Source organism: Panthera pardus, unplaced genomic scaffold, assembly GCF_024362965.1.
Source record: "Panthera pardus isolate Hobbes unplaced genomic scaffold, ASM2436296v1 HiC_scaffold_15, whole genome shotgun sequence".
Classification (NCBI taxonomy): domain Eukaryota; kingdom Metazoa; phylum Chordata; class Mammalia; order Carnivora; family Felidae; genus Panthera; species Panthera pardus.
This window is the reverse complement of record NW_026526710.1, coordinates 3528048-3551114: the sequence shown is the minus strand read 5'-3', so window position 1 is coordinate 3551114 and position 23067 is coordinate 3528048. Positions and strand designations below refer to the sequence as shown.

The following is a 23067-nucleotide window of genomic DNA, read 5'->3' as shown; positions in this document are numbered from 1 at the left end:
AATCCAAAGATAGGAAAGATGAAAAATTTTTGAGTGGATTAAAAACATTTTCTCCCAAACGTAAAAGTTACAGAGCGCACACGTACACAAAAATATACAAATACCCATAATCCCACCGCTCAGAATGAAAAACTGTTCACCTCTTGATTTATCTCGGAGACGACTTTTTAAATTAGTGGCCAAATGAACCTGTCCTTGCCCCCAAGTCCCATCAAATTTGAACCCAAAATAAATCAACCTACTTCTCTTTAATACGGTCTTCACCTCCACCCCAGACTTATCTTAGGAGGTAAATCCCAGGACCCCCGATTTCTCCCGGTGGGCTTCCACATGGCCAAGTCTGCAAACATCTAGCTTAATGAACAGTATCTGGCGGAGACTGCAAACCTAGGAGCGCACACCTGCGTCTACCGTCTCATCTCCAACTCCCGCGTGCAACTTTGCAGCTCCCGCTCCCGCCAGGGGGCCTATTTGCTCGGCCCGTTTGGCGGAGGGATCCCGCGCGGGAGCGCGGCGACGCTCAACCGTCCTCTCCGATTCCCGCGTTCTGGCCCCGCCCCCTTCCCGCGCTCTGGTCCCGCCCCCTCCCGCGCGCCCTATGGCCCATAAAGAAGTCCCGGCCGGGCCGCTGCACTCCGCCGCGCGCATCCGTGCGCCGACAGAGACTGGCTCAGGAGTCGGCGGCCATCTTGTTCTTCTCGTGGTTCCAGTGGGGAGAGAAGGAGGAAGCAGGGAGCGGGGCGGTTGGGGGGGGGACCCGCCGCGGCTGCTGCCACCGCCGCCACCGCCGCCTCTGCGCTCGTGGCGTGGGAAAGGAGGTGTGAGTCCCGGGCGCGAGCCGGCGGCGGCGCCGCTGCGGGAGGGTCGGCGGTGGGAAGGCGATGGCGGATATAGATAAACTCAACATCGACAGCATCATCCAACGGCTGCTGGAAGGTGAAGGGGTCGGCAGACGGGCTGAGGGGAGGCGGGCGCCCCGGGGGCTCGCGGGGGAGGGGGAGTTGGGAGGCCGGTTGGGCTTGCAGCGCCGAGGGGAGTGAGCCCCGCGAGTTGGCTCGTGGCGCCAAGGGTTTGCAGCCGGAGGGAGGCCGGCCGGGGTCCGGCACTCGGCCCACCCCGCGGACCCTCCCGGCCCCGTTCATTCATTGCTCAGAGGTGCAGCCTTCTTCCCAGAGATTTGAAAACTCCGCTCCCCACCCCCACGTTTCCGGTCCGTACCCCCTTGCGCCCCGCAAACGGGACCAGTCTTTGGAGGCGAGAGGGCTGGGGGACCCGGTCCGACCTGCAGGACGGCGTGTTCCTTACTTTCTGGTACTCGTCCTCTCGGAAGGGAATTTGATGGGGCTGTGGGTTCCACCGGCTATGGGGGCTTCTTTCCTGTCTTGCTTATTTTTGTGTGGGGCTGGTGTCGGGCGCCCCATTTCTTATTACTTGGTGACGAATGTTCGTATCTCCGGAGGATCTTGGAACCCATCCCCTCCTGCCCTCCCAAATACTCTTCTTAAGTTATCCTTATCTTGAAGAGGTCTCCGCGCTCTTTTCTGAACGTGCCACTGAACCTGAAACCAGCGATGGTGACAGTTTCGTTATCTTTCCGGTTGTGCCAGGCTCTGTATTAATGAGGCTTTGCATTCATCTCATAATTACGTTCATAGCAATAGTCAGCGTTTCTAAAGCGCTTACTATGTGTCAGACATAGAGCAGTTTCATTCTCCCAACAACCTTGAGAGGTGGGTGCTGGTCTTTTTTCCTGTTTTTCAGAAGAAACTAAAACACAAGAGACATTAAGTCACTTGACCAAGGTCACACATTAGTGACAGTCGGGTTTCAAACCCAGGCAGCCAGGAGTTAGAACTTGCTACATTCAGCCCACCTTGTGTCTGAAGGAAGGAGCTGCTCAGCGGTTAGGCAGAGGTTAAAAGAAAGCTTGGATTTTGGTTGACCTGAGACTCCTGAGGTGCCTGACAGTTGGTTGATACTGACCTGGGAGACGGATGAAGTTTGGATTTCAAAGAGGGTCGCGGAAGTGAATCCCCCCACCCCACCCCCTCCAGGTCTAACGCTAATGTCTTTTTCTGAGGCTTTGGGAGAATTCAAATCTCTTTCTTGATTTGGGCGCTGGATAATGTAGGTTTGGCTGAGTTTTCACTGCTTTTTTGCCTTTATACTGTCCTCTTAAAATAGTGCACTGTAAATGCTTGAGGGATGGAGTCCAGACTAAGAACAATTGGGGTAACTCTGGTTCTAGAATTTGCAGGTCTTTTAAATCAGTCATTTAAAATGAAACCCCTGGGAATATCTTAATCCGTGCTGGGGTTTTTTGGGTTTTTTGTTTTGTTTTGTTTTGTTTTTTTACTTTTATACCTTCTTAAAGGAAAACCTCACTGAATGTGTATAAGGATCCCTGAAATGTCAGTGCATTGTGTGAAAAACTTGTCACTCGTTAAGTACTTGACATTTATTATAAGAACTGTATTTTCATGCTAGTTAATATAGTCCTTTGGTTTATGTAAGGCCACAGAAACCAATTAAAACTGTTTGCAGTAAGAAAGGAACTTTTTATTAAATATTTTCCTTTTAAATCTAACTTCTGTCTGTGCAGGGTTATGTGTCTCTAGATTAGATGGGCTTTATTTCACTGAGGAAACAAAAATTGGAATCTGTGTTGATTAGAATCATCAGAACTTTAAAACCATTTAAGTCTTGTTAACTTAAGATCTATGTTGCCTGTAATTCTATTCACATAAGAGATTTGTTCATTTCAATCTTATTTTTAAAATCATGCTAAGAAATTTACCTTGATGAACTTAGATCATCTAAAATGAGATCAATCATTTCTTAATAGTTCCTCTTTACGTGTTATGTTGCACTTGAAAACTGGATTTTTTTTACTATTTCATTTTTCGTTGAAATTAATATAAAAAAGCATTGTATCTTAATGCCTTCGGAATGGGCTACCTGCACAGTACTATATGCTTAAATTCCCTTTTTTCTCATCAGTGTTAATTTGGCAGAGAAATGGTTGAAGATGATCCATTGAGGGAGGAGATTATATGTGTGTGAAAATATATATATATATATATATATATATATATATATATATATATATATATATATATATATTAGAAGTTGATAATAAATTTTGTGATTTTGGGGGGTAATGCCCCCAACACATTTTCCTCTAAGAATTTTAATTAAGGTGTAAGTATATCTGACAATGGAATAGGAGTTTTGTGATCTCTTTTTGTATGTTCATATAAGGTGGAGGATTGGGGGCGCTTGGGTGGCTCAGTTAAGCCTCCGACTCTAGACTCTAGCATTCGTGTCACTGTTCCTGAGATGGAGCCACACGTCGGGCTCTGCACTGGCAGTGTGGAGTCTGTGTGGGATTCTCTCTTTCTCTCTCTGCCCCTCCCCTGCGTGTTCTCTCTCTCTTTCTCAAAATAAATAAACTTTAAAAATACAAGGTCAAAGACTGTGCAAGCGTAGTGGAGAAGTGGCTCAGTAGTAGTACTGACAAGGTAACTCAAAGTGAGGTCTTATTTAAGAAAAACAGCATGTTGATTTAGAGTACAGCTTGGCAGTTTTCTACTCTAAACTCTTAAGTTGTTTTTACTTAGCTGAGGCATCATCTATGTGATCCATCTCGGAAGCTTTATCCAGGCTGTATGCCTTGCTGGTGATAAAACTTGAAACTCGTGGTTTAACTAATGTTCAATTATTTAATTGCCTGTACCTTAAAACTTGGGAGATTTAGAGAGAAAATAAGCCAGGTGTTGATTTGGTCTGATATTCCTACCATGTTAGAGAAAAGTGAGAGGGCAGAGTTTTAACTTTGTAAGTGAGCTGGTTCAGGGAGCAGTGATGGCTAGTACTTTTCTTACATAGCAGGCAGTGTAACATTTCACATCCTGATTTGCAAAAAGCATCTTGGCTCTGAAGATGGCCATTGTCAGACTGCAAGACTTTGTCAGGCTTTGCATAATTGTCCTACTTACTTTAGCGTTTAAATAATGACTTCTGCCCCAGCCCTCAGAAAGCACCTACTGCTTTAATCCTCTGATGTGTAAGAGCTCATCTGAAAATAGTGAGTGTTCAGATACTCTCTAAAATTCAGTGACCCATGTGTTTAGCTCTTTGGTGTAATATGAAACATGTTTATACAGTTAGTAAAATTCTGATCAAAGAAAACAAAAGTAATCTTTTCTAATGAGACCTCTGCATTTATTATTTTTTAATAGGTCATGCTTTTTAACGATACAGGTTTTTCTTGGAAGCAGTTACCATAGGGCATTTTGTTGATAAAGACAGTGATACCCAAGTTTGTGTCACTAACTCCCTAATTTACAAGAAGTCTGTTTAGTGAGGCCTCTGCTCTTCCCTGCTGTCCCCGCTACTGCGTGTCTGCGGTAAGCCTCACCCTCCTCTCCTGTGAGGCAGGAGAGGAGAGATCTCTTGGAGACACGAACTGAAGCTTGCACCAGTCCTAACCCACAGCATGGAAAGGATTGCTCTCCTTATGCCTGAAGCGTCCCCTTGTTTGTCAGTAGCAGGAGGCATCAGTGAAATCTTAACAGGATGGTGTGCGTCATGATGTTGTGTTTGAGGGAATGTTAGCCACGGGAGCAAAGGCCAGGCTTTCCTTCTCCCAAGCTGGTGAGGTGGAAACAGTGCTGGGCCACGCATTAGTAATCTGTTGCCGAAGTAGAGTTTAGTTGGTGAGATTGTTTTATGTCTTTGACGTTGCAGTCCTATAATAATCTTTGACCTGTTCTGCAAAAATGTGTGCCAATGCCAGCTTACTTGAGGTAGGTGAGGATTACTGATCCTGAAGCAAGGCAGTGGTTGGTACTGATTTTATACCAACTTGACTATTTCATTCACTTCATTTACAAATCAGGGCTATTAGGAGACCTTAAAGGTTGATATGTGAAGGAGACCATATTCTGATGTGAATTGCTTCAAAACTGGAAAAGTCTTATTCATGATGAATAAGGAAAGATTTCATAATTTTGGACTTTATGGAACTCTGGGATGAAGTATTAAGTTTTAGGATCAGACCCCTGTATCCAAAGCATGTAGGAACAGATGATGTACTTAGTGGTCTTGATTTACCCGAAATCTCCCAAATTCTCCACTGCTCTAAGATTTGCAGGCATCCCTTGTGTAGAGTGGAATGGGTGTCACTGATATTAAGGCTTACGAAAATGAAAACCACTCATAAAATGTAGGGTCAGACCTCGAGTCCAATTAGTAGTGTTTTATCAAGATGGGTTGTTGGACTGAAAAGATAAATGCTTTTCAATAAACTGGGTTCACTTTAGGTGTAGAAAACTCAAAATATTTTGAGAGCAAGTAGGTAAGTGTTTTGCAACTATATCCTGATTATTTTGAGAAAATTGGTATCACCTCTAAATGCCCAAAGTATATACTAATGTAACATTGTGTGTCACCTATACTTCAATAAAATAATTTTTTTTTTTAAATGGCCAAAGAATAAGGGCAGCAGTTAGGAAAGTCAATGAGGGGAGGGTATAGTGAGGAAACAGTTTTAAGATGGCCCGAAAGTGGGAAGTCTTCCTCCTGGTGACTTTGCAATGAAACCAAAGCATTCTTGATAACATTTTTGTCTTTTCTATTTTTTTGCAGAAAAGAATTCAGTCGTTTGTGGGAAAGTTTTAATGTTGCAAATATTCCCTGTTTGTCTTGGTTTGAAGTCCTCCTTTCCTAAATCTGTCTTCCATTTAGTGAAGTTATTGATTCTGTCACTGCAGTGAATATGATGTGCAGTAGTTTTAAGATTACCACCTGCTTTAATAAGATTGTCTTAAAACAGCAAAATCTGTGTTGACTTATTTTTATGCTGGTTGTGTCATTCATAGATTCTAAAACTTATTGTAATTCATCTGGGGCTTTTTTTGTGTATGCCGTTCCTTCAGTAAGACTTTGAACAATTAAGGGACTTCTTTTTTTTTAATGTTTTTATTTATTTTTGAGGCAGAGAGAGACAGAGCATGAGCAGGGGAGGGGCAGAGAGAGACAGCGAGACACAGAATCTGAAGCAGGCTCCAGGCTCTGAGCTGTCAGCACAGAGCCCAACGCAGGGTTCTAACTCACGGACTGTGAGATCATGACCTGAGCTAAGTCGGATGCTTAACCAACTGAGCCACCCAGGCGCCCCTCAACAATCAAGGGACTTCTAATTAAAGAGCAAGAAGAATACTTTTTATTATTCATAAATAATCCCAAAGTAGTCTTAAATTTCCTTGCATAGTTTTCATCTCTACTTGTTGGCAAGCTGTGAGAAAAGTTAGTGTTACTTGTAAGAAAAAGCTGGTGTTGCAAATAATCACCGAAAACATTATTTTTATTATTTCAAGTTTTTGTCAGTTTGATAAAATTGCATGGAAGTTTTTATCGTATGCTCATGTTAGTGATTTGCCAGATAAATAGATAAGTTTTTACAGAACAGCCTTTGCTGTTAACAGCCATGATGCATTTTTCAGAATTCTTTTTTTCTAGCCAGGTAAAGGGAAAAGTGTTTACAAAGTTGTGTGTTTAAGGTCTAAATTAATGTATTTGGTCACTAACCTATACATGTTCACAATACCTACTGATTTCCATGCAATACCTAGCATCTGTCTTTATGAGAAACACTCCATCTGGAAAGTGGAATTCTTATTTGTTGGAATATTTTGGATTCCTTTGGCAATTGTTGAAATAATTTGATATTTACTACTTGAGCTTACCTCGGCTACTACTTAAGAAGGTGACATGGGGTGACAAGTCTTGAATTTTCCACCTAGGGTCTCTTTTTTTATGAACCTTTCTCCCACTATGCACAGAGTACAGTGAGGGCTTTAAACCTCAGGGTAAGTATTGACTGATGTTTATTGAGTAGAGCTGCACTGTAATTCTATTTGTAGCTACTAGTGATAAAATAGAGATATTTTTATTGAAAAAGCCTTTGTGTTTTTAATGATATTGAAGATACCCTTAAGGTAAACCTTTTAGTTTTATAATCTTTATGGGGGGGGGGGAGGAGTTCTCATTGTAGCATTTATAACAAGATGCAGTTACCTAGTTGGTCTTACTTTTCATGTCCTCCACAAGAGAAAGGATAAGGTTCCTGTCCATCCTGTTGCCAGGGTATCCCCAGCATCCGCCAGAGGGTCTGGCACATAGTAGATACTCTACACCTATTTTCTTGAATGTTTGAAGCATAGTTAATAAGTATTGACAGTTTTAACAGATTGCCTAATTTAGTTCTGATTTAATGCTTCTCATCTGTAAGGATGCCTTATGATTTTATATCCCATCTTGGAACTTTCTTAGGGAGCAGTGACCATATATTAGGGTTTTGATAGTTTGTCCTATAAAAGCTCCTTTGGTTTGGAAGTTAAAGAAGAACAAATCCTCAGCTGGGAGGAAAGTAGTATGGTAGAAGCACCACTAGACCTAGAGTTCTTTGGGGCCCGGTGTGCTTAAAAGCTCTTGTGACCTTGGACCAAGTCACTAAACCTCTCCCAGGCTGTAACAGAAGTGAGAGCCTAACTTCATAGGGTTGCTGTGAGGATTAAATGGCAGCGTAAAGCCCTTTAGTGCAGTGCCCCGCACATGGTGAGTGCTTAGTAAATGTTATCTACAACTAGTAAGTAATTCTGTTTGATGGACGTCGAAAATAATGAAGTAGATTTATGTGCTATTGGTCGATATGGCCATCTTTTTTTTTATTTTTAAAAAAAATCTTTTATTTTTGAGAGAGCGAGAGAGAGCAGGGGACAGAGAGAGGGAAACTCCAAAGTGGGCTCTGCGCTTACAGCAGCAAACCTGACACGGGGCTCAAACTCAAAAACCAGTCCTCAAAAACTGGGAGACCATGACCTGAGTCAAAGTCGAAGCTCAACTGACTAAGCCCCCCGGGCGCCCCCCACCCCCTGCCATATGGCCATTTTTAAGAAATATCCAGTGTGCGTTTGGTTTGCTAAAACACATTTTGAAATCTTTATCTTCTAATTGTTATCATTTTCAACTTGAAATTTAAGAGTAATCCTAGATTTTTACAACTAGAAAAATGCTCTATTAAAGGCTGATAGGAAAATGACTCTATTGATTTTTAACTTAAAGAACAGACACGGGTTGTTGTTTTTTTTTTTTAACTAATCAAAAGTATGTAGTCTGGTACGCGTGTTTAATTCTGATACCACAAGTCATCAGCGCTTAGAGATTTATCCAGGTTTCATTCACACAACAGATTTTGAGCACCTGCCACATACTGGCCGTGGCACGGACACTGCTGAGCAAGTGGTGTGGTCTTGGGGCTTATAGTCTGCCGGGAGGCTCAGATGAATAGGTGGAAGCGAAATGGCAATCACAGTACAAAGTACTAAGTATGACGTGTGCTGAGTGGTGTCCAGGTGTCGTGAGAGCATTTCAGAAAGCAAGTGGGCTTATGAAGGGAGAGGAGGTAGACAGAAGAGGCTCTCCAGGGCGGTCCTTGAAGGATGAACAGGTATTTGCCAATTGGTAGATGGTGGTTTTGGCAGAGTTTCCGTTTTTATAATTTTATTCCTTGAGCTAATTGTAGGGAATTCAAGAAGCCTTGGGACCAGGTTATTTTTTTTTAATGTTTATTTATTTTTGAGGGAGACAGAGTGTGTTGGGGGCGGGGGGGCAGAGAGAGAGGGAGACACCATCTGAAGCAGGCTCCAGGCTCTGAGCTGTCAGCACAGAGCCTGATGCGGGGCTCAAACTCACCAACCGTGAGTTCAGTTGGCTTAGCCAGCTGAGCCACCCAGGCACCACAGGGCCATGTTATTTTTAATGAGCACTGTTCTTCAGATATAAATTCTTGATCTGTTCTGGAAAAACTGCACTTAATCCTTATTCACGTAGAGGATAATTTTTAAATGTTGGCAGTATTGCTTTTTATCTATACACTCCACTCATAGGACAAACAGGAAAACAGAACAAGAAAACTTAACATAAACTATGTCTGAAGGTTGTAGTGGGAAGCCTTCAAAACCAGTAAAATTTACGGGCGCCTGGGTGGTTCAGTCGGTTAAGCGGCCGACTTCGGCTCAGGTCATGATCTCGCGGTCCGTGAGTTTGAGCCCCGCGTCAGGCTCTGTGCTGACAGCCCAGAGCCTGGAGCCTGTTTCAGATTCTGTGTCTCCCTCTCTCTGACCACCCCCCCCACCCCGCCCCGTTCATGCTCTGTCTCTCTCTGTCTCAAAAATAAATAAACGTTAAAAAAAAATTTTTTTTTAAAAAACCAGTAAAATTTATATTAACAAGATTGATTTAATCTGATGGCACTGATTTACTATGATAGCATTCTCCTATAAAAAAGTATAGCTTTTGTTCCATATAGGTGTAAGTTATTATTGCATACTCTTCTGGAGGACTTAAAGGGCTCTGCTGAAAAGATTGAGGTTGAAAACCAGAAGCTTCTAGGAGTCCCCTCCTAGCCAAAAATAAAGTTTCCTGCTGGGCTGTCTGCCCAAACTTCTGGCTGACTTGTGGTATAATTGCTAATGATTGGGGTTTTCTGGCCAGTGAAACAGGAATCCCACCGTCTTTCCATCAGGAGCATTTCTTGAGTTCTTCACTGTGTGTATCTAGAGAGAAAATTACTGTGGATCTGGAAAAACCATTTTTTGTTGCTCAGTTGCTGTAGTATTCTATGTGTGTCTATTCCATATCTTCCCTCAAACGTTATCATTACTGAGCTTTCCTCTTCGTTGCTTCTCATTTCGTAATATTTTTATCAGAAGGAGACTGGCAGTTGTTTACTTCAGTTACATATTTTGGGGTTCAAAGTAGTGATTTGCTCAAGCTCTAGAACTAATACAGAAACTTGGGGCCAGCTCCCAGTCCATTGCTCACCCTTAACGTTTTCTCTTCATTGTGTGCTTCAAGAGTTTGGCCCTTCCCTCTTGTCATCTTTTCTTGTTTACTGTTGTTCACTGAAAAAAATAAAAGCCCCTCCACACAGTGTTCCATTTCTGCTCAAACTTGTTTCTTCAGAGAACTCAGGGTTTCAGTGGCTATTCAGGGTGAAGAATGGCTTTGCCTAGGACAGTATTTCTCAAACTTGGACATAGTCGTTTTTTTAAGTGTATTTATTTATTTGTGATAGAGGGAGAGAGAGAATCCCCGGTGGGCTTTGCACTGGCAGTGCAGAGCCCATTGCGGGGCTCAGACTCCCCAACCGTGAGATCATGACCTGAGCCAAAGTTGGACGTGACCGACTGAGCACCCAATTAACACAGACATTTTTAATGGAAAAGAGTTCTCAACAGACAATCGGGTTTTTTACTTGTAATTTTTATCACTCTGTAACATCAGATATTTACAGAACAAAGCAGTTAAACTTACTGTTTTTATTCAGCTATTAGACTGAATGATTTTGTAATTGGAATATAAAGCCTCCAAAACTGATGAAATTTAAACTAGCAACCTTTATTTATTTATTTATAATTGTTTATTTTAAGAGAGAAAGCGGGGGGGGGGGGGTGTCAGTGGCAGAGAGAGACGGAAATAGGGGCTCCGAAGCAGGCTCCAGCCAACAGTGGAAAGCCCGACATGGGGCTTGATCTCTCACATAAACTGTGAGATCGTGACCTGATCTGAAGTCAGACACTTAACTGACTGAGCCACCCAGGCACCCCTAAATTAGCAACAATAATGTAATCTGATCGGTTTTGTGGTTTTGTTAAAACTAAATCATTTTATACTGAGTTTAATGGTGGAGGGATGTGACGTAACATTCTATATTTAGTCTGGTTCTTTGTTTTTGCTTCGCTTGTAGTTCATAGAATGCCTGCTTTCATTAGTCTTTTATGCAAAACGAGTATTAGGACTGATTGCAAGTTGAGGATAATCAATCCCTGTATTTAACCAGGCCACTGGATAACTGTAAAGTTAAGGTAAAATTAGCAATTCTTTAATCTGTAGTTAGCGACTGTCTAACGTGTTACAACTGAAATCAAAACAAAATTTCATTTCCTGCCCACTTGCTGGTAAATTAACTGTTACGGAGCTGGAGTGCTCAACTTTGATAGTGAACAGAACTCCAACAAGAATGCCTGGATGTGGGCAACACCTAGTACTATACCATGTTTTCTTTTCTCCCTTTTCTTTTTATTTGTTCAGATTACTAGGAAACCTTCCTTACATCATTCATGGACATCCTTTGCCCTGTAAGGTCATGATTGTATTCACAGATGCAGGCTCCGAGCTTGCACGGCAAAATAGGTACAATGAACATTAAAGTGTGTTTCAGTGAAATGCAAACAACACCTAAATTTTTTCATAGAACTCTTAATAGGTTACCTATCACCCTTTGAAAAGCACTGATGGGGGCAGGCTTCTGAGCATTACCAATCTCATATTTTAAAACAAGAAATTCTTAGAAGCAACTCAGTAATATGACAATCTCTGAAACCCCCTGCTGTACACATACTGATTCATTTATAAGGCTGGAGAAGAGAAGACAAGATCGGAGGCAAAAAGCAATGGCCTGGTGGGCAGGCTGCAGGTGAACAAGCCAATTGTGTGGCTTGGATGCAAACGGAGGCCTCAAGCTGTGCCACAGGGTGTCTGATTTCTGCAAGGAAGACCTTTTCTAACAGTATTCATACAGAGCGTGGCTCCTTGTTCAGGACAGCATAAGAAGTCTTAACTTGGTATAGAAGATGTAACTAAATGATGAAATCCTGTCTAAGATTTTATAGTTCTAATTAGTCTTTAAAACCATGTTCTTTATAAGTGTTGAGAAAATAGAGTCAAGTCAGAAAGCCAGTTAAACTGTGTTTTTGACTCCTCATTAAAACTTGTGCCTTTTCAGATCATTGTAATTTTTCTGGTAAATTGGATTTTGACTTCATTTGACTAACTGGAGTTTTTCTTCTCTGCAGTGAGAGGGTCCAAGCCTGGTAAGAATGTCCAGCTACAGGAGAATGAAATCCGAGGACTGTGCTTAAAGTCCCGAGAGATCTTTCTCAGTCAGCCTATCCTACTAGAACTTGAAGCACCACTCAAAATATGTGGTAGGTTTTGGCACATGAACAGCTTTTGGTTATATGATTGATTGACCCAAGGATATAGAGATGAGCTTGTATTACCCAGCAGAATCATTTGCTGTTTATGAATAACCTGGAACTACTTAAAATTAAATAATTTTAGCTTTTGAATAGATACCATTAATGGATTTAGTTTACTTAGATGTGCTTCAGATTTTCTAAAAATTATTTCACTAAAGGAATATAAACAGAAAAGAGATGAAACTGAATAGAGAGCTAAGAAAAGGTCTGAACTATATGAATATATAGGAATTCTATTTAAGCTTAAAGTAAGACTGGTTATGCTTAAAAATAGACCTTCCTTGATGCCATTTGTCATCTGTTTCTACATGATAGATGCAGATAATCTGTATAAAAACTGAAGTTCATCTGAGTAATGTTCTATATTCTAGCATATTTGACTACATTGATAAAGCTTGTATGGATGTTTTTAAAGTAAAACGCTCTTTGGCGCTTTCTAGCAGGGAGAAATTGAGAGCCGAATGAACTGGTGGGTGTTGTGTGTGTGCCTTTGTTCACACCGGTCCAGGGCTCAGCAGCAGTGCAGCAGTTCTGCTGACACAGTCCCTGCGGACCGAGTTGCCAGAGGTCTGATATCGATCAGCCGACCTGAAAGGAAAGCGATGTTACTTGGCAGAAAGGCCTGCCTGGGCATTAATAATTCTTTCCACAAAATTAATTCTTAATTAGTTGAGTTTTGTGTGAGACTCTGGACATATACATATGCTTAAAATTTTCAGTAAAGCTCGCTTGAACTGAAATATAATACAAGATTGGGAATTAGTGTTAGCCATCAAATTTAACTCTCATTATTACAGATCGATCCCATTATGCGGTGAGTGTTTAAAGATGGTCTCTCCAGAGCTTGTTAGTGGATTGAACAAGAAGTATGAAGTTACTGTGTAACACAATTCTTGCTTCTAGGTGATATCCATGGGCAATACTATGATTTGCTTCGACTTTTTGAGTACGGTGGTTTCCCGCCAGAAAGCAACTACCTGTTTCTTGGGGACTATGTGGACAGGGGGAAGCAGTCATTGGAAACTATCTGCCTCTTACTGGCTTACAAAATCAAATATCCCGAGAATTTTTTTCTTCTCAGAGGAAACCATGAATGTGCCAGCATCAATAGAATTTATGGATTTTATGATGAATGTAAGTACTTTCTACCTCTAAGGAAGAGTTACTTAAACCGAGGTACTTGGTCATAAATTGAACTATCACATACTTCTGTTAGGATTTATGACTGTTTAGATGAAATGTTACAGTCTCTCGTGTTTTCTATTAATTGTTTTTATCGTAGTTTTTTCTTTCTTGGAGTAGAAAAATAACTGCTGCTGCAGTATAATAATGCCCTAGATTCTTTTATGATGTGATTATTAGATCAAGAAGTAATGGTCTCAGTGACGACTTCTTTAAGATCATTTTTTGTGAAAATTCACAGATAACTTAATTCTTAGTACAACTCTGAGAACCTGTCCAAATAGATAGTTTTGTTTTTAACAACTTTATTGAGATATGATTTCATTCCATAAAATCTGTCCTAGTGATTTGTAGTAAATTTATAAGGTTGTGCAACTATCACCACAGCCTCGGGCAAGCACTGACCTGCTTTCTGTCTATAGATTTGCCTTTTCTGGATATTTCTTATAAATGGTATCTTGAAATACACAAATAGTTGCTTCTTATTTTTATTTTTTTAAGTTTATTTATTTATTTTTGAGAGTGGGGGAAGAAGGGCAGAGAGAGAATCCCAAAAAGGCTCTGTACCACCCGCGTGAAGCCCAATGTGGGGCTCAGACTCACAAACCATGAAATCATGACCCAAGCCAAAACCAAGAGTTGGACACTTAACCAATGGAGCCACCGAGGCGCCCCCAAATAATTGCTTTTTAAATTTTGTGATACTGTATTTTTTTTCCTTCTGGCACATGCGCACCCAGGAGAAATGCCAGTTACTGTCCTAAAATGTGCTGAAAGGAGAAAGAAAAATTAGAAAACAAACAAAAATTTATTTGTGTAATATTTTACACATATTATCCATTTTGGATTGTTTAATTGAAGGTGCACTTTGAGTTGTAATTGACAAAAACCAAGATTCTTAAAGCCTTAAAAATTGCCAGTTTTGGTGGAAGTTTTTGTTGTTGTAGTGTTAAGTATAAAATGTTTTTTTAAAAAATGTGTTGACTCCTTACCCCATCCTCCTTTTGTGCTTATTTGTGCTAGGAGAGGCTTCAGGCTTGGACGAGAGAGGTGGGTGAGGAACTTGAGTTACTAGCATTTGCCAGTGATGATAACAAGATCAGTAAAGAATTGTCCCTGTGGCCCTCCCCTAGACTGTAGTCATAACCTGTAATGTGTTTTTCTATCTCAGTTCCACATAGCTCATTTGTTAGAAGTGCACTGCTGGAAAGATTATGTTTCTAGACTTAGCTCTCCTACTCCTGCCTACCCTCTCCCACAATTGTATACTTGCCTGGTGGTCTAAGGCCCTGAGACCCATCTGGTAAGATGAGGTGGGGAGGGATCACCAAAGAAAAATCTTGTGGGTTCTGAACTGACCAGGGCAACTGAGTCTGTGGCAAGGTTTATTGTTGTTATTTTAAGTAATCTCTACACACAACATGGGGCTTGAACTCGCCACCCTAAGATCAAGAGTCAGATGCTCTCCTGACTAAGCAGCCAGGTACCCAAGAAAGGTGTTTAATTTTGACAGTGAGTCTATCAGAGAAGTACTAGTAAAGCAGTTATTACTCCTAAGGTAGTGAGATGAAAGGCAGCGAGTTTTATAAATTGTGTTTTGGATATTTGCTATAGTTGCTACTTTTTAGAAAAGGTTCCTTTTAGGGGCACCTGAGTGGCTCAGTCAGTTAAGCGTCCCACTCTTGGTTTCAGCTCAGGTCATGATCTCACAAGCTCTGCCCTGGGCATAGAGCCTGCTTAAGATGCTCTCTCCCTCTGCCCTTCCCCTGCTCATGCGTGCTTGCTCACTCGCTCTCAAATTAAAAAAAAAAAAAAAAAAAAGGCTCCTTTTATACACTATTCAGCAAGTACTTTGATGTTTTCACTGATGAAGTTCAAATCCAGATGATCTCTTTGTTGTGACATATATCCAAATGTGAGGATACTAGCTATGTCCTTTTCGGTTTCTATTTAATGCAGAGGACTTTAACAGTTACTTTAGATGGTTGGAATCAGTTTTGATTCTTGTTTGGTCAAGACTCATTGACTCTGTGCTCATGCTCCCCCCAGTCCCCCATCAGGCAGGTATAACTTGCCATCTAGTCTACTGGCAGGCATAAAAGTGTCCTTGGCATAGGTGGCCTTCAACTCATGGTTTGCAGACTTTTAAAAAACTCGATAATTTCATTAAAATTTTATTTTAAATTATAATGAAAAATTTTATTCAAATGTAGACTTTCATGGAACAATTTAAAACCACTGCTTTAAGTGCTAGGCTTATTTCACAAGTATAATAAGCGTTCTTCTATACTACGGTTTCTCCCCCTGACCCCCACCCCAGTTTTATGACTGCAGTCCTGGTATCTGTTGTTAGATAAGATGTGAATGTGTGTTACCCTTTTCTGATACCAGAATGGTCTGATCTGTAGTAATTGGAAACTGCATTAGGGGTTCTGGCTCAGAATCCCCAGATTTGGAAGCTTGAAGAGACGTTGGCATTTATCCAGGCTAAGCCTTTCTGGAGCCAGATGTTCCTAGTGGTGTGAAGTAGCTTGAGAGAGGAAATGTAGAGAGAAGAGAAAACAGGGCCCCAGGACTTAGTTAAGATGCTCAGAGGCAATAGAAGGAAGAATCCTCGTTTTTGTTGAAGAAACCAACAAAGATAGCAAAGGACTCTGCAAGACAATCTGGAGTGTGTTGCATGAATAAAAAATCAGGGAGCAGAGCAGACTTTAAGAAGGGAGAGGGTTCGTCAGCACTGGCAGATGCGGCATATGGGCAAAGGAAAAATCCAAGTGAGCCATTGGATGGTCCTTCAGAGATACAGTGGAAAATGGGAGATAGAACCAAATCACTTTTATGAATGGAGGTCAGGACCAGCCCAGCCTTGTTCTTCCATTATTATCATTATTGGAAATTGGAGGTGGTGATTGTGAACAGGTTCCCTTTCAGCCTTTTGTAGAGAGGAATTCTGTTCAGCTTTTGGAAACCTCCAATGAAGGAGGATAAGGCATAGGGAATTAGTGACCTCCCAAGAAATATAAACAGGGTAAACCATAGTGAGAGTTATACCCAGGTGCAGAGAAATAGACTATTATGAGAAAAAAGGACAGTCCTCCTCTGTAGAGGGAGAAGTCAAGTATTTGTTGAATTTACATTATATTCCAAACTCTGCTAAATTCCATACCCGACTTGATTTGCACTAGAGTGGAAGGTGTGGTTCAGGAACCTGCTGCTTGGGCCAGTCTCTAATTTTCAAAGAACATTCAGCTTTAAACCTGTAGATGTCCCTAGAATAAGAAAGGAAAAAAGAGACGAAGGACAAACTTGGCTTTAGGAATGAACATTGTGCTTTGATCTTTGGTTTTTCTGGTATGGAGAGTACAGGAGACAAAGGCACCCAACAATTGGGCCATTCTCAACCCAGTTCTGACAGATTTGTGCTTCCAAGGTTTATGAGTAGGTCTTTAACTCAGAATATGATTTTCTTGTGGGAACAGTGCCTTAAAAGGCATGCTCTGTCCAGATCACCCTGTGACTCCAGTATGTATGGAATACAGGGCTGGTAGAGGGAATATAACCATCCTATAACATCGTGTCTATGGGGAACGTGAGCTTTTGTGGCAGTTGTAGGAACGGTTATCCTGGGGTGCCTGCAGTAAATCTGTATTCCCCTATAAGTCATTTGTGCCTGCTACTAGAGTATGTAGGACTAGGAATTATCTGGTACCAATAGGCTATTGATGATAGTAGGAGATAGGATGGGTGTTAATTCTCAGAAGCTTCCACAGAAGGAAAATGGTAATGACACATGTGTAATCTGTTCATAGTTACGTTTAGACACAGGAGCTGCTTATGGGTTGAGATTGGACAAAACAGACTAGATTTCAAACAGAGTAGGTGCTACCAAATAATTATTGGGGGTTAATGATCTTTAATCGTTGCATCTGGGATTCTGATCTCAAACTTCTATGGAATTTTAAAGTATATCTAGTTCTGCTAAAAACCTCCAATGGGGTTTTATTTATTAAACTAGTAGCATAGTTTTTGTTTACTTAAAAGGTAATTAGCACCTTGCTTTGGGAGAAATGGTCCTGAGAAAATGGACCTATAGAACACCAATCTCTTTTTAACCATCCTAAAATTTTCACAGGTAAAAGAAGATATAACATTAAACTATGGAAAACTTTCACAGACTGCTTTAACTGTTTACCGATAGCAGCCATCGTGGATGAGAAGATATTCTGCTGTCATGGAGGTTCGTGGGCCGATTTTAGTTCCAGATAGATTTTGTCCCTTCTAAAGGGTGTGTGTACCACTTTGACATTTATGAGTTGTCATTGGGACGACTTCCTCTGAACTCTCCTTTACTGATGTGTTGTATCATGGGTCCAGTCTGGCACATCCAGGATCATTTGGCTAGAAATCTAAAGTAAGAAATTGATTTGTTACAGGGAATTCTAGGCTCTGTAACAGTTTGACTTGAAAATAGAGCAGAAAGTGTTTTTAAATATAAAATGAAGTACGATTAATAGGCTGTACTATAGATCCTCTAGAATACTGAAAATGTGAGTAGACTTTCCTTGGTCTGTTTTTGATCCTCCAGAAATTTTTATGACTTGGATTTTTATTTTATTATTATTATTATTATTATTATTATTATTATTATTATTATTTTAGTGTTTATTTTTGAGAGAGAGTGCAAGCTGAGGGAGGGGCAGAGAGAGAGAATCCCAAGCAGGCTCTGTGCTGAGAGCTCAGAGCCTGATATAAGGCTCAGTCTCACAGATCATGAGATCATGACCTGAGCCAAAATCAAGATTCGGATGCTTAGCCAACTGAGCCACCCATGTGCCCTGATTTGGATTTTAAAAGGATTTTGCTCAGTGGTTGTGCTCTGTGAAGTAGTAATTGCAAGAAGAATTTCTTTTCATCTATAGTCAGAAATTAGATAATCATCAGAGAGCCAAAACAATATATTTTAATAAAGCCATTATTCCTGCCCTCCTATACTTTAACTGGTTTTGGTAGAGCTGGACATACGGTTTTTAAATTTTTTAATTTTATTTTTTAAAGTAAACTCTATCCTCATGATGGGGCTCAAACTCACGACCCTAGATCAAGAGTCTCATGCTCCACCCACTGAGCTAGCTAGGAGCCCCTGGGCATGTGATTTTAGACTCAGATGAAAGTCAGCTACATCTGAACTGGTCTGATAGATTCAATGGTCCTTGGACAGCACAGGTTCCCTGGAAAGCTTATCACACCTGAGTATCTGCACCTTCTGCACCCAGTCCTTACTAATGGTCAGTAGTAAAATCTAGAATGTACACTGTTCACTACCATCATCAAAGGAGTTGAAGAGTAGTTGTTTTTAAATCACTGGATCTTAATTTTATACCATTTAAACATAATGTGCCCCACAGATTGGTGCATATAATAAATTCTAGTGCCTTTTCAGTTGAGTTTTTTTTTTTTTTTTTTCTTAAACCAAAGCTAAGTAAGAAAGCATAGCCATGAAAAAAATCCTAACCGTAGATTTAATTTAAGCCTTCCAGGTTAGAGTTATTGCATCTCTATGTAAGTAAATGGAACCGTTAAAGTGCAAACATCCTTTTTAAAGTTCTGTTTCCTTCAATTTTCATCTCATTGAATAGGTTTATCACCAGATCTTCAATCTATGGAGCAGATTCGGCGAATTATGCGACCAACTGATGTACCAGATCAAGGTCTTCTTTGTGATCTTTTGTGGTCTGACCCCGATAAAGATGTCTTAGGCTGGGGTGAAAATGACAGAGGAGTGTCCTTCACATTTGGTGCTGAAGTGGTTGCAAAATTTCTCCATAAGCATGATTTGGATCTTATATGTAGAGCCCATCAGGTATTGATTTTGAATTTTACATGTACACTTAACAGCATGTGTGTGAGCACAGATTCTCCTTGTTGATTTTAGTGGGTAGGTATTGCTTATTCATACAAAATGTCTCTGCAAGTGACCTAGAGGATATCAGACTCAATGGGAAACTGAAAAATGGTTTTACTCACCTACAATTTACACCTACTTATACTGAAAACATTTTCTCTCCAAGGTGGTTGAAGATGGATACGAATTTTTTGCAAAGAGGCAGTTGGTCACTCTGTTTTCTGCACCCAATTATTGTGGAGAATTTGACAATGCAGGTGCCATGATGAGTGTGGACGAAACTCTAATGTGTTCTTTTCAGGTAGAGGATGTTTTCAACATTGCTTCTTATTATGATGTCTGAATTTTACTGATTTAAAAAGACTACTTTCTGCCTACTGTTCATCTATGTTGAATAGACTCAATTTTTACTTTCCTATAACCAGTGTTTGTCCTCAGTAATGAGTGGACCCCTTTTAAGGGAAAAAAATTATCAGAGAACCTTTCCTGCAGTGTTGAATTTAACTGTTTTTGCATTATTTAAGTGGGGTAAAAAGAATTTCCTGTCTTCTTTACTATAAATCTGAAACTATAACATCAGTGTGTTCAGCTAAAATTAATCACCACTTGTGTGTGAGAATAGAACTAACCGCCAGGTGCCAAATGTGCTGTGTGATTACTCCCTTCTCCCACCACTCTGCTCTCATTTCTACAAAACCTGTTGATTGTCCATGACATCATTTGGCCTTCACTTGGCGCAAAAGCATCGTTTACATGTAAAGTCTGCCTGAATCTTTTTCTCATTCACTTATTACGATTAAACTTATACAGCTTCAAGCTAGCCTAGCCCAATCATTAACACAAATAAAGCCGTTGAAGTCAAGTGGCAGTAGAATGTTGTTTTACCAATTAACTGGGAGAACTTGCAGCTCCCAGAGATTGAGAGACTCAAACATTGCTCTCTCTAAAGAACTTTCCTCCTTTGTGTGAGAAGGGATAGCCTGAAGGTACTTACAAGGTCTGACTTCAGAAAATTGTTATTTTATCCAGAGACAAAATAATTTGTCCATGCATTTAATGTGTTCATCATAACATTTTTAACCAAAATGTTCATGTCAGCTTGGCTTATATTCATATGTTAGGGGGGCCTTCAAAGTTTTGGGGGCAGTTTTAAATGGCCAAAAACGTTTCTGAACAAAGATTTGAGTGAGATTTAAGAAATCTTAAGATTGGCGGTTGAGAATATTTCCTAAAATGCACCGTATTTTGAATCTTTGCAGATTTTAAAGCCTGCAGAGAAAAAGAAGCCGAATGCCACGAGACCTGTAACACCTCCAAGGGGTATGATCACAAAGCAAGCAAAGAAATAGATGTCATTTTGACATTGCCTAGTTGGGACTTGTAACATATAGTATATAACCTTCATTTTTAAAACTGTAATGTGTATTGGTCAGCTTGCTCAAATAGTGTGTTTGTGGGCTCCCCCTTCCATTTTTTGAGTTAATGAATGGCATTTGCTGGTTATAACAGCAAATGAAAGACTCTCCACTCCCAAGAAAAAATGTTTTGTTTTTTAATTGTCTATTCCTTTTGCAAACAACTTTAATGATGGTGTTAAAGCTGTACACCCCAGGACAGTTTATCCTGTCTAAGGGGTAAGTGTACAATTGATCTTTTTAAAATTTAGTTCAATCCATGAATTATGTAAATGCTTGTTTTCTTTAGAATATAAAGAGAGCCCTAGGGTGCTCAGTCTGTACATGTTATTGTCATAAAATACATACTGTTGATACAAACCACTGTGAACATATTTTTTTTTTAATTTTGTTTCAAAGGGATTGCTTTTTTCTCTCATTGTCTTGTCGTGTACAAACTAGTTTTTATAGCTGCCATTAGGATTAACTCAACCTTGCCAGCATCACTGGTATGATGTATATTTAATTAAAGCACACTTTCCCCTACCGTATACTCAAAATGACAATTAAAGCCATTATTTTAAATGTTTGTGACTCTTTCCTAAAGCCAAAGTTTCTGTTGAAATGTGTACTGACACACCCCCCAAGTCCAAGGTGGCGTGGCTATGTACACACACCACACTTGGGATTCAAAAACAGGTTTTTGGTTTTGAATAGCAATTAGTGACATAGTGCTGTTTAAGCTATTAATGATTAAAGTTAATAACATTTTGTACAATTTCCATATAGTCTATTCATTAAGTAATCTTTTTACAGTTACATCAGGCCTGAACCCGTCCATTCAGAAAGCTTCAAATTATAGAAACAATACTGTTCTATACGAGTGACCGATTATGCTTTCTTTGGCCTGCATTCTTTATTCTGCGGTGAAGTTGAGGCTTATAAGTCAAAACAAAGGAACTAACTTACTATCCACCAATTTATACAGAACTCACAGTATCTATGACTTTTTTAAACTTAATCTGTTAAAAAGAAATCTGTTTCAACAGATGACCGTGTACAATACCATGTGGTGAAAATGAATTCAGACTTATTAAACGACGAACTTGTTAAATTCTCTCAGTGTCTATTTATCTGCACAATACACCCAGGAGAACTGTTGATGGCATATTGACTAGATTTTAATGAATAAATTGCTCTGGAAACCACACAGTTTCAATTTGGATTTGTTTTCCTTCAAATAGTCTGTTTTGCAAAGAGGGCTTATAATACGGATGCTCATGTTTGTGGTGGTCTAACCTGGATGGAGCTACGTTTCTGAAGTGGGGTGAGGAGATTGAGCCGTCCTTCCGTGTTGTTCGGGAGGGGTGGGGCTTGGCGAGCTGCAGTGTCCCCCGCATCCGTGGTTTTCCCTCGGCGTGGGCTCAGTTGAACAACTGTTTGCTTTCTCGGGCTCAACCACCAGTGTTAGCATGCACGGTAATTTGCTCTCTTCTCCCTTCCCTAATTCGTATGGAACACGGTGTTGTGTCATGTTACATGTGTCACACGTGTGTCAAGTGGATATTAATTTCTTCAAGTACATTAAAAGTGGGTGAAGAGCACGTCATTTGCAAAGTGCTTTCTCCTGTTAAAAACTGGTTCACCTCAGAATTGGAGGAAGAAGCTGTTTAAGCCAGTGCTGGCATGTGGAGGGAAAAGCACAGGGCTGCTGGGGGCCAGTCTCCTCTCTACACTAACAAGCCTTGGTCCTGAGGCATTGGCCACATCTCATCTTCCCTCTCCTCCCACCCATGCTCCTCAGTCGGTGAGGGGGGTCAGACCCCCTGACCTCTTGTACTTTTCTATTCCCCATTCTGTGACAGATCCAAATTTGTACTATTTTTAACTTTCTTGTCCTATTCTTCCAGGTCTCTTTAAAAAAAATTTTTTTTTAACGTTTATTTGTTTTTGAGACAGAGAGAGACAGAGCATGAACGGGGAGGGTCAGAGAGAGGGAGACACAGACTCTGAAACAGGCTCCAGGCTCTGAGCAGTCAGCACAGAGCCCGACGCGGGGCTAGAACTCCCGGACCGCGAGATCATGACCTGAGCCGAAGTCGGCCGCTTAACCGACTGAGCCACCCAGGCGCCCCTCTTCCAGGTCTCTTTAATTGTAGGAAGAAAGATGAGCAGTAACTGATTATGTCAAAGGCAGATTTCATGTGTCCTTAATCTGTGCCCTGGACAGATTGTCGATTGTGTCCCTTCTAGGATTTCAGAATTCTACAGTTGTAAAATTGGGCTACTCTACTCAGGTTATAGAATGTGGAGTGTGGTAGGTAGCCTCCTTAAAATTCTTTCAGAAAGAAAACCTAGCACCAGGTAAATAGGTAAGAAAGTCAATCTATGTTTTAGGACATGAAATCTTAGGAGAGGCTCATAATTTGAAACTAGCATGTGCTAATAAAACTTGAGACCTTGCCTTATAAATCCCAGTCTG

The 23067-nt window shown here is 40.6% G+C and overlaps 1 protein-coding gene across 1 annotated transcript; it reads left to right on the top strand.

Annotated features, from left to right (window-relative positions):
- Positions 1 to 675: 675 nt before the first annotated feature.
- On the top strand, positions 676 to 21793 carry PPP1CC (protein phosphatase 1 catalytic subunit gamma). Its single transcript, XM_019467463.2, has 8 exons — positions 676 to 936; positions 11922 to 12053; positions 13011 to 13241; positions 17422 to 17526; positions 18926 to 19149; positions 19358 to 19492; positions 20451 to 20511; positions 21402 to 21793. Exons 1-8 carry the CDS (start codon positions 882 to 884, stop codon positions 21470 to 21472), a joined length of 1014 nt encoding a protein of 337 aa, XP_019323008.1. The 5' UTR covers positions 676 to 881; the 3' UTR covers positions 21473 to 21793.
- Positions 21794 to 23067: the final 1274 nt, after the last annotated feature.